The sequence below is a fragment of the Lycorma delicatula genome, chromosome 4, assembly GCF_047948215.1.
Source record: "Lycorma delicatula isolate Av1 chromosome 4, ASM4794821v1, whole genome shotgun sequence".
Lineage (NCBI taxonomy): Eukaryota > Metazoa > Arthropoda > Insecta > Hemiptera > Fulgoridae > Lycorma > Lycorma delicatula.
This window is the reverse complement of record NC_134458.1, coordinates 73,902,988-73,915,944: the sequence shown is the minus strand read 5'-3', so window position 1 is coordinate 73,915,944 and position 12,957 is coordinate 73,902,988. Positions and strand designations below refer to the sequence as shown.

Here is a 12,957-nt window from a genome sequence, read left to right as displayed (position 1 = left end):
TTCTGGTAATCTATTAATATTCATAAAAAAGATGTTATTCATTAAATAATGAGCTTTTTGTTTTGCTGATCAGTGAAGCTTTCATACGAAGAAAGAATTGTATTAAAATATATACATATGTTTTTAAGAGCAGAAGCAGTATGATAAAGTTACTGGCATTCAGTTTTGCCTTGACTTCATCAAAAATAGGATAAGGAATTTATTTTTTTGTGCTTTGGAGCCATCATGCTCAGTTTTATCTCCTGCTTTTACAGTCATGCATACTGTTATCGTAATTTTAATAGTGTTACATTTTTATGAATTGTTTTTAGAATGTTTACATTTGCTAAAACTTAAATTTTTTTTTACTTTTAAAAACTTGTAGTCTTATTTTTCATTAAATTTTATTTAATTTGCAATGGGATGATTGACAGTATATGTATAGAATGGCATTGGTGAAAACTATTTTATAAATATAGCTGTAATCAGTTGATATAATTAGTATAAGAATATTAATAATAATTTAAAACCACTTCTTACAAAACAAACCTGTAATAAAAGACCAAGTCTTGTATTTTGGGTATTTACACCATCATTAGGAATGTACAATATTAATTCATACTTAAGATTTATGTCTTTTTTCAGAATACTTCAAATAAGTGATGAAATAAATTATATATAAAAAATAAAATAAACAGCATTATCTTCAAAATTAAAAAAATTTCCTTATGACAAAAAAAGTTCTGTTTAATGGATTTTAAAGTATTGATAGGTTTATTTAAACTGAAATTTTTTGGTCATTTAATGTTTACTTTTATTTAATGCTTGTCTTTATATAAGGTACTTTTCCGAATTTATTGTATTAAAATTACTGTTCAAAAACTTTAATATTTAAAAAAGTTATCCAGGTTTGTCTCTGATAAATACAGTGTTTGCCAAAATTAGATTTAGCAGTATTCTTACCACCTTCATATTAACTTGGTCTTGGACTATATATATGCAAGTTGGAGTATGTATGTGAGATTCATGGTATGGAACCTTTCAGACAAATTTTGAAACACTTCTTTTTTTCCATTCGCTCCTTAATTTTGCGTACAGGTTTGTTCCTGATGATCACATTTTAGCAACATTTTCAAGTCTCTAAGATGTGTTAATTAACTTTAATCAACTAAGTGAAAAAAATGCCCCTTAAACTTATGCAACCTCATTTACATGCATATTTTCTTACTGAAAGAATTATTCATGTTTGTGATACTGTTTCAATTGATTAAATAGAACGAAAGTATTTTTTCTACAGCTTAGACAAAAATTCAAATTTCATATAACTGTTACATTCAGTATTTATGTCTGATGATTCATGATACTTATGAGCTAGTAAATAAAAGTCATTACTCCTCTTCAATCATAAGTGAGAACTGTGCATTTTTCCCACTTAGATTACAAACTAAGATAAAAATCACCTTAAAGTTGCAAATAAAAACATCAAAAAGGTTCAAAAAAGTAATTTAAAATAAAAAAAAGACTAAAAATTAGAAAATAAAAAAATATATAAAAAACTTTTTAAAAACCACTCACATTAAATGCACAAAGAAAGTAGAAAATAAGAAATATGTAAAAAAAAATTTAAAACACCACTCTTAAATTAAATGCACCAAAGGATAAAAAATAATTTTAGGGCAGTTTCTCAGAATGGATTTGATAACAAGCTTTGATGGTGATATGTAAGAGTATGTGAAAGTTATAGCCTCAAATTAAAAATTTTATGTTTTTACCAATTTTGTAATATCTGTGATGAATGGCCTAAAGAGTGGGGTGCTGATGTCAAAGTACAAATCTTTGCACCCCACTCGTTAGGCCATTCATCATGCATGTGAAAAAATTGGCAAAAACATCAAATTTTTGTTTTGAAGCCATGACTTTCACATAATCTTACATATCACCATCAAAGCTTGTTGTCAAATCCATTCTGAGGTACCATCCTAAAATTATTTTTTACCTTTTAGTGTGTTTAATTTAAGACTGGTGTTTTAAACATTTTTTTTTTACATATTTTTTATTATTAATAGCATTTATATGTTCTTTAATTCTAGTTTCGGATGAATGATTAGTTATATCTATATAAAGTTTATTTTAACTTTCATACTACTTTGTTTTTCGGAGTTTTGTCAGGTGGAACTAGGGTAATGTAGGCGATATTGTTAATATATAAGTTAATATTTTGATCTTTACTTATATTGCAAAAAGTTAGGTTGTATTTTTTACTTATTTTTAATGAAGAGGTAATTTTTTTATTGCAGTTTTAAGTACATTTTTCATTGTTTTTTTTTTAATTTTTATTTGTAGCTATTTTTTTACCATTCTGTTGTAACTAGTGATGATGATTGTTTAACAATCAAAATGTACATTTAGCTGTTTATTTTTACTTTATGTGTATAGTTTTTGAGTAAAATCTTAGTTATTTTATTTCAGTAACTGTTTAGCATAGATCAATATACCTTGCACTTCATACTTTACACTTTACAGAATATGAGTAACTTTACTTTCAAGTACCTAATCTCATAATTTTGTTGCCATCTTTGTTTCTTGCTCGGTACAAAATGCAAAAAGAGTGTCTTTTAATGTTTCAAGTATCTGTTTTAATATGTGATTTTACAAACATGCCTACTTTAAATTTCTTCTCTATGGATGACACAAAAGAAATTCAATTGTGGGTCTGTCCCTTTGTTTAGGTAGAAAAAACATTAAACATTAAAAAAAAAAAAAAATAGTTTTTGAAGTCAGGATGATATTTTGATGTCTGTTTAAAATGATTGACGAAGTTATTTTTTAAAACTTAAATAATAACTACTGTAGGAGGAAAATTTTTGAATAAACTACATATATGATGTAAACATTTTGTCTTCCTTAAATTGAAAATAACAGATATTCTGATCTAAACAATTGTGTTACTACACACAATATACTCACTAATACGTTAATAATTAATCTTTCCATAACAAACAACAATCATCCAGTCAGAATGATTTTTTAGCATGTCTTGAATTTTCATTGTTTTATGAAAATTGTTATTTTTATGACAATCCTAGAAGCTAGTTAGTCAGAAACTGTAAATTGCTTTTCATGTATTGTAATCATGCTTGCAGTACGTGTATGAAATGGCTTTTGTTGATGTGAATACAAATTCAAGTAATAGTCTGAAAATTGATTAATGTTAGGTATATGAATGGTACGTAGATAATTCTAGGAAGATGTAATAAGACTTTAAATTAGCTAGAATCCTAAGAGATACATGATTCTGATTGTTGAAATATTCATTTATTTTTAATGGAATGTGTATAATTATCAACTTTACATTTCATATCATTTGTTTATGTTTTAAAACTCATTTTTCTGTTATATTTAAAACCACCTTGTCTTTCCCAATACAGAGTGTTCAGCTTAAAGAGGCCCCATCCCTTAGTTTGGTGTATAAATAATAGTTTATTGGCAAACATGTACATAATTTACAGAAGGTGTTGAAAATTATATCCGTCCACTTCTCTGCATTTGTCAACATGTTTGACATGTTCCTGGCTACCCTTGTTAGCTGTACCCTGTCTGTTTCTGGGATGGCATCAGTAATGTTTGTCCTCAATTTTTGCAGGGTATGTGGATTGCTTTTATAAAAAATTTCTTTTAAGAAAATCCACCAAAAGAAGTCAGGAGTAGTCAGATCAGGTGATCATCGTGGCCACAATCCTTTAGAAATGATTCTTCCACTGAAAAAAATTCTGCAGCATCCTCATAATAGAGCAAGCTGTATGGCCAGCGGCACTGTCCTGATGCAACCAGCAGTTACGTTCATCCTCTTGCAGTAGGGCTATGAACTGCTGGATAATTTCTTGATAGACAGCATCCTTTTTTTTTTTTTCAAAAAAACAACTATCCTGTTGTTGCCTTGCAACCGCATACCGTATGCCTATTTTTCATGGATTATGGGGAGATTCAAAGAAAATGTGCAGGTTTTCAGTACCCCAGGTCCAGTAGTTCTAACTATTAACATACCCACCAAGGTGAAACCACACTTCATTTGTGAAAAACACTTGATCTAAAATTCCAATCTTGCCTCTAATGAAGTTCTTGAACCATTGATAGTAGTGAACCCTTTTAGCATAATCAGCATTAGTTAGCTCATGGAAAACCTACATTTAATATGGATAACATTTCAGCATTCTCCTCGCTGCAGTGTGGGCTGTTTCTAGTGAAATGTTCTTTTCTTGGCTTAGTCTCTGCAAAGATTTATGAGGAGTTCTTGTAACTTCCACTTTAATGTCCTGTACAACCTGCGTCATTAAAACTGACCTGTGTTGGGTATATTTCTGGTCTTTCACAAGATTTTTTAATTACTGAATAACATTTTTCACTGGTGCTTTCTTTTTAAATTTCTCCTTATACTTTTGTTGGCACACAAAATGAGATTTCATCTTTAAATAAATTTCCATCACAAGTATGTATTCTTCAATAGTTAACCACATTATAATAAACACATGATAATGCAATCTTGTTCAAAAGCCAATACTTGACACAAACTGTAATACTCAAATATGCAGGCAATAATCTCCTCCCCACTCCAGCTCGTTGTACCAATCAACATTTTCTACATTATTTTACTCATTTCACAGCAGTATATAGATTTTAACAAAAATATGCATTTAGTATAAACTGCTGAGTGATGGGGCCTTTTTTAACAAAAGTTTGTTATTTACTGACCAGTTTTTGGTAATCTCTAAATCATTTTGGTAAATATTATTATTATAGTAGTGCTGCTATTAGTTTTTTTTTTTAAATGATGATCTATACTTGTAAAAAACAAAGTTATAAATAATACAAAAAAATTATATAAATATGAAAAAAAGAAGTTTTACGTTATACTGAAAAGGTTGGTAATAAAGATAACTCATGTACATCTTTTGAATTTTCCTTATTATTTAAAGGTCATATGTTTCATATATTTATAAATCAAACTAAAATTAGCAATGAAGGCAAGATATTAGGGATTTGTTTATCAATAAAAATTACTGATTAATTGTGTAAGTACAACCATTTCTTCTAATTTATGTTTTGCTTCAGTAAATACCCAAATATTTCATATCAATGTGCTTAACACAACAGTGTAGGTGGAATTTACTTGTTCAAGATGAAATTGTAATGTCATTTTTATGTTGGGTTAAACATTGTGTTAAGTTATTCCTGTAGTATATGAAAAAAATTCCGTTTATAAATGCTAAAGCAGGTGATGTAAGCACATTTATATGTGCTCAGTGGTGATTGTTAGTTTCTCGCAGGAAAATGCCATATGCACAGATAGAAGTGTAGTATGAATTATAGAAGTAAGTTATTTACATATTATGTAGATGAAGTCTTATAAACATTGATCCAGAAACATTGTCTTTTCTTACAGTGCCTTCTCAAAGATCTATCAAAATCTTTTAGTCCAATCTAAGAGGCTTACTGTCAGTTTGCCATCACATAATTTCAAAAACTTAGAAAAAATAATATGTGGTTATTTGTGCAAATAATTAGAAAATTAAATTTCTTATTGGTCTATATTAACAAAGTGAATGAAACAGCAAGAGTTAAAATTTTACTTGAAACAAACAAAATGTCAAAAATCATTTAACACAACATATTCACACTAATATGGCTGTTCATTGATGCATTTAATTGTATTAGTATTATGGCTATTCATTGATTTAGTCATTGATGAATGTAATTATAAGAAATTAAAATTAATTACCTAAACTAAATAAAATGAAATTATTTAAAAAAAATGAGTTTTATTGTGATTGTAATTCATTTCATGGCTTAATACTATTTTCTGTTTCTTTTTGTTTGTGCTAATCTTTTAATCTCATGATATTTACTATTACCTGATTCATGTATTGTAGTTTAAATTTACTGTTCACAATCTTGCTCAATTTTACTATTTACACAATCCTCTAACTTATTTATTTTTACCAAGCTTCACTCTTCTCCTCTTTATCTTAAAACTTCTTAATATCAACCGTACCAACCCACCTAGTCTTCAGTATTCTCCTGTCGCACCTCATTTCCTTTCTGGTTTTTGTATTGTCCGCGTTTTACTACCATGAGGTACTAAGGTTCATATAGATATTTTTAATATTTTTCTTCCTAAATCTTAATTTGATATCAACATATTTATATTCTGTAAGAAAGCTGTCCGTCCCTCCTTGTGTCACTCTGCTTTTGATATGTTCCTTCGTTAATTTGTTTATCCTTTGTAATTGTTCTGCCCAAATAAACTTGTGATATGTTGTGTTCTTTTAAGTTAATATTTTATTTTATGTTTTGTTTTGTTTTATTTTTATTACTCATTTCATCAGCAAAGTTATGATCTATGTTAACTCTAGATCTAAGGTATCTGATTAAAGTTACGTTCAGATTAGCTCTTATTGATTTGCAGTTACGTGTGGGTGATTTGTGTCTTATATTTTTGTTATTTCCTAAAATTTGAGAAATGTTTTGAATAATGATTACTAACTCTTTTCTTTCAGTTACATTGTCATATGCTAAAGTTTTTCATATATCCCCACAAGTGATAGTTAAGGTAATTGTGGATGACAGTTAATATATCTTCTCATTCCAGTTGTTCCTATAAATTTCATTCACGTAATTTCTAGCTCTTTGAAAAATGTGGAGAAAATCACTTGCTGTTTTGAAAAATTATCTGTTGTTTCTAGTTAATTGAGGGACATGTAAAGTAAATTTCTGGTAAGATTTTCATAAAAAAAAAAACAAAAAAAAAAAAAAAACAGTTGGCAGTAATTTTGTTCTTGCCATATGGGAAATTTCTGTTGGGCTATATCGATTTTCAAAATACTGTGGAAAAGTACTTTAGTTTAATTTGTAAAGACTGCCTCATCAGTAAATAAAACTTGCTTTATATGAGTTTTATTTGCTCTAATGTTGAATATTCTATACTAACAGCACTAATAACAGCCATTAATACTGAAAATGCTGAACATTAAAGCAGATATATTTGTTTGTAAAGAATTTAGTAAATTCTAAAATTCAACATAAGGAAGCTTATTTTTATTTTTTAAATTTATTTTTCATTTAAGCAGGATAAATGCAATTGTTAAAAAAAACAAGATTTGTCAGTTTAACTTGTGTAATATCTAATTGGGAAATACCATTTACCATTATTTGGAGAATTTTAACATATTTTTATGAAGAAAAAAACATGAAAATGGGGATTCATCAGAAACTTAGCTTTTTTAACATGTTTAACATTCCTTCTGAGAAATTGTTATTTTTATAAGTTTAAATTGTACATTATATAAATATTCTATTTCTTTGTATTTATCACATCATAGCTTTGCATTTATGCTAGAGTTTGGACTAAACTTTTGGAAGGCATGCCACAAAAACAGTGTTTCTGGACTGATGTTTATATTTAAGCATAATAATGGTCTTTTTATTTATATAATGTATTCTTGAAAATAATTTATTTCTCAGTGTGCTTGTAAATGGCCTATCTATCTGTATTTATTTTATTTATTCAACTGCTGTTGTCAGAAAGTTTTACTTTGGATGGTTGTACTAGAGAACTTGTTCTGTTTATTACCTGTAGGTCGCACTTGTGGATTGCTGCTGGTTTTACATCTTGTTGTACTGTTTAATATGCATTTAAAACAAATTTAAGATATAGAGTGGTATGAATTTATTTTCTGTGCAAATTAAACTGTTAAACATGTCTGTCTAGTTTAGTCTAATTTTACCCCTATTCTTGTATTTTTTACTTATCTTTTTTATTAGGTGTTGGAAAAAGTTCACTGCTTCTACGATTTGCTGATAACACATTTTCTGGAAATTATATCACAACTATTGGTGTAGATTTTAAAATCCGCACAGTGGAAATTGAGGGTGATAAGGTTAAATTACAGATATGGGATACTGCTGGACAGGAGAGATTTAGAACAATTACATCGACGTAAGTAAAATGGTTTATTGTGTTTGTTTAAGGTTCATTTAATTTATTATTAGAAATTAATGGTTTAGTATAGTTCTTTCTTTCAACTTATTAGCAAAAAATTTAAAATTAATTTTTAATGAGGAATGAAAAGGCATAGATTTTTTTATTAGCAGATGTTTTGTGGTGACATCATTTTGTTTATTCTAATCAGGATGTAATCTGTATTTTTTGATTAAAAATGATTTAAATATAATTTGTTAGCATCTTTGTTGAAGTTTGCATAAGTAGGTTGTAGTTACTTTTATTGAGGTTATGTTATTACATTTTGCCTGTAAAGTATATGAGTAATTGATAATATGTATGTATTTATATATACATAAATATTATCTCACTAGACACAAAAACACTACACACAATTAACCCCATAAACAGTGGCCAGTTAATTTGTTTCCAATTTAAATATATAATCACTTTTATTTTAGTAAAATCTTATAAAATATTTTACTGTTTTAATTTAGTGTTTTTTATTATTATATAATATTTATTAGACTTTATTTTCGTGTATTTTTTTGTTTAGTTTTTCTTCATTAAGTAGCTCGTAGGCTAGTTTGGTTTTGTAATGTAATTTGACTTTCACGTGCTTAAGAAAACACACAGATATATTGGGCCCGTAAGTGTAAAATAATTGCATGAAAAGCTGGGTATATGCATCGTATTACATCAGTTAGTGTGGAATTAATTTACACATATATTCCAGTAAGTTTATATTATCCATTGTATGACTAATGAAATATTCAAGACCTTAGTTTAGAATTAAATCCAGTACCATATGATTAGAAATTAGCTGGCTAACCACTAAACCTGCTGGTCCTTCAGTATAAAAAAATTGGCATAAAAAAAAAATAAAGTCAACTTTTACATTGTATGTATTATTTTTTATGTTGAATAGGTTTGGTCATATTTTTGCCTGTAGTTAATGTTTAGTTAAATATTTAGATTGTGGATTAACTATTTAACTTATTCTTTATAATTATATTGTTATTTTACAGGTATTACCGAGGTACACATGGTGTCATTGTAGTTTATGATGTTACTAGAGGAGATTCTTTTGCCAACGTGAAGAGATGGTTACATGAAATAGATCAGAACTGTGAAGTGGTTAATAGAATATTAGGTACTTTTGTGTACAAAATAATAATGTGATTAGCTTGTACTTTTGGAAATTGATTTTTAACATTACACTGTTACTTTAATATATTTTATGTGAAGTACACAATATATTTGCTGCAAGACTTAATAATTTACTGAGGGAGTTATCTTGAACTGTTGACCTGTATTCTAATACTCTAATTATTTTTTTCTGTAACCCTGAAATTCACTTAAATATAAGAATCCCAATGGTCTATGCAGTCTATTTCTGGGTATAATTCTTCATTCTTGAGATTGAGTGAAGGCATTCTTACAGTGTCTTTACCCTCTTTACTACCACAGCCTATATTTTTTGAAAATTGAAAGGAGAAGTTCAGCGGTTTTGTTCATCTAATAGTTTCAGGAGTGCTCCAATCATATATTCCTAATAAATGTTTAATCAGTTACGTAGTATAAAGATTACCCTTTCACAGATTGGTACTTCACATTCAAATATATATACATTATGTTTTATCCAAGATGTCTTACTCAAGATCCAGGTTAGACGGTCCTTCCTTAGATGCTTACTCAGATCCACTAGCCTGTACAACCTATGATCCTACACATCTGCATTCTGTTAGTGTCAGGAGAATGTTTCTTGATTTTGGATTGATACCATCCTCTAAAGACATTCTGTACTTTACCTAAGCACTGCAGTGTAAATCAATTTGAGTTTGATTATGTGAAATCGACTGCTTAGCCCATGTGTTTTTATGCCTGCAAGCATTTAGGCAATGGAAGTAAACTCTTAGGCTGTGTCTCTAATGTTACAATGTAAGATATTTCTGTTTTCATTGTGTATCACAATTTCTATTAAAAAAAAATATTCTTTATTCTGTATCTGTTTTGTGTTTGATATAGTAATCTGTTACTTTATTCATCCTTATGTTAGTAATCGGTGAATGGTATTGCTAATTCTATTAAAATATTGTTTTTTTTTCAGTTGGGAACAAGAATGATGCTCCTGACCAAAAGGTTGTTCTTACAGAAGATGCTCAACGTTTTGCTGATCAGATGGGAATTCAGCTTTTTGAAACTAGTGCAAAAGATAATATCAATGTTGAAGAGGTTTGTTTTTTTTCTGATAATTCTTATTAGTTACTAATAATGACAATATTCTACACCACTGTTATTTATGTTGGCCTTTAGGCTTCTTTTCTTATTCTGATATTGTCCAATTTATAAAATATAAATGTGGATTATATTTTCATCTTGTGAGGATATTTATATAATGACATTCATAAGAGATGGAGATTGAGATTGATTTATCTAACCCTCCTGTTGGAAGACAAATTGTAAAAAAAAATAAATTGAATTATACATTCTACCTTGTATGTTAATGTTTGGAGATCCAATTGGGTAGAGTATGTTACCTCCTTGTTATCCAAGCTGATTCCAACTAATCAAATAGTAAGGAATGGGGGTTCATTTCCTTGAAATATGTAGTTGTAATTTTCTATTGTTTTCAACCGCTTTGCACTTTTGAGGCCATATTAACCATTAATTAGTACTCTTAATAACTACTTAATGGGTTGCTTTCCCTCTCTCTTCTTCAGGTTTCATACAGAGACCTGACTTAGGTTGTTCTACCTTTGTTGATGTTGGGTTACCCTTCACAGCACTGTTGATTATTTGCTATTGATGTTGTTTATTTAATAGCAACATTTATTGCAGTGCCACAACACTATTATTGAATAAAAGAAGGAATTTTTGGTAGGAATAATCCTGTCTCAGAGTTATTCCTACCACATCCTGATGCTGCTCTCTTGGTCCAGGAATAATTATTTTGAAAAGTCTTATTCATAGCTCTGGTTTGGAAGGGATGCATAATGTTATTTTTTTAAGAATAAATTACTGTTTTTTTTTTTTTTTTAGCAAAGGTTGCATATTCTAACAAATAAACACATAAACACATGGGATAAGCTATATTTAACTTTCTAAATATCGTTCTACATGATTTATATTTATAGGCTCCGGATAATGATCTGACACCCCATTTTTGTACTTTAAAACCTTGTTCTGACTTTTTGAGGGAGCTCCAAGAGAAGACTTTTACTTATGACAGGAATATAAATAGGCATAATAAATATTTAATAATAAAGGCAAGCTTAATGTTTGTTATAGACAAAATCAATTTGATCATCCCAGAATTCACTGATAGTGGTGAAAATGCTGATTTCTATGATGTACCTGGTTTCAATAAATTATATTATACCAGAAATAAAATTGGGAGTGGGATTATGAGGTATTATAAGATCAATATTCTAATAGAATCTGGTGATTATACCAAACTAGAAGCCAGTTTTGAGTGTGTCATTGATAATTTACATGTTTCTGGATTTGATTATATCCTGTTGGTCTGCATTTACCACATCAATGTGGTAATCACATAGCCTTGAAGTTTTAATAAACATATAGAATAGTTATATTTAATAGAATAGTTTAATAACTATTCAATCAATGATCTAAATGTAAACCTGTGTGATATGACAGGACCTCAGATAAATGATCTAAAAACAATGTTCTAAAGTTTTCTTTGGTGTATAAATGGTAACACCAGGGAAGCTGTGAGGATAGACAAAACAGTTGTTTTGTATTGATCATATATTTTTGTTCATGGTAACTTTAAATTATTAGATTTTGCAGCCATTAAAATAATATCAAATCACTACCTGATTGGAATATACATTAACTAGCAGGCAGATAGTAATGGACAAACTACTGAACCTCTCAATAATTGTGATATGTTAAATTGTGAAAAATTGATCACAAATATCTGCTTAATATAGATTTTAAAGCTATAAAATGTCATAACATATTTAAAATTGTATCTAAACTTCAGTTAATATATGAGGTTTTACTCCTTTTGGATAAGAACAATAAAAAAACTTATAAAAATAGGTCATTTAAGAAAGCTTAGATGAATAATGATTTACAACGAAAATCTGACTGATTGGGACCAACTTTTTATGAAATGGAAAGGTACTCTTCAATACCTCATAGAAGAAAATATGTTAGTTATAGAAATTTTGTCAGTTTAGCAATAAGAAAAGCAAAAAGAAATAAAAAAAATACTAAGCAAAGAACTCAGTTTCACAATAATAATATGAAACATATCTGAGGTGAATTAATAATATTCTCAAGGCAGAAATCATTAGATAATGTAATTGTAACACATTTCGGTATAAATTTTCCTTGCAACATACAACTAAAAAATTTTCAAAACATTTTTATTCTTCTGTTATTTATCTAATTCATGAGTGTAACCTTATGATATATTACAAAGTCCAAGAAACAGAATGCAATGTATACTTTTACTTACCAAAAGTATCAGTTCCCAAAATTAAATAAAATAATAACCAGTCTTAATGATAGTAAAAGCTCACGAGCGACAAAATTCATGTTAAAGACATTAAACTCTTAGCTGATGAAATTAGCTTTACAATCAGTGACATAATTCATAGTAAATTATCCACTGGTAGCAATCCAGATTTACTTAAAGAATCTGTGATTCATATAATTTTCAAAGCAGGGAAACTAAATGACTGTCAATTATCTATTCGCATGGTGTTGACCAGAAATGGCCTCTGTGTTGGTCAGTCAATGTTCTGAAAATAAGCATAATCTAGTGACTTGTTAGACAGAAATATTTCAGTCTCTTCAGTTTTGTTTCAGAGGCGCTGAATATTTATACGAGTAATCTTAATTTTAGTGGGTCAAACACACACTAACATTCCTTCTCTTTTTTTTTCAGGGAGGAGAAATCAGAGTTTGATATTTTTAAAAGATTAAGATCAGCTTGACTGCTGAAATTA

General features: G+C 28.5%; 1 protein-coding gene across 1 annotated transcript in view; it reads left to right on the top strand.

The window, feature by feature from the left end:
* Rab35 (RAS oncogene family member Rab35) overlaps positions 1-12,957 on the top strand; it is a 56,524-nt gene that overhangs the window by 15,135 nt on the left and 28,432 nt on the right. The window contains exons 2-4 of the mRNA XM_075363346.1: positions 7,798-7,972; positions 9,004-9,128; positions 10,086-10,210. Of these exons, the coding sequence (XP_075219461.1) occupies positions 7,798-7,972; positions 9,004-9,128; positions 10,086-10,210 (425 nt within the window). The remainder of the gene's footprint in view (positions 1-7,797; positions 7,973-9,003; positions 9,129-10,085; positions 10,211-12,957) is intronic.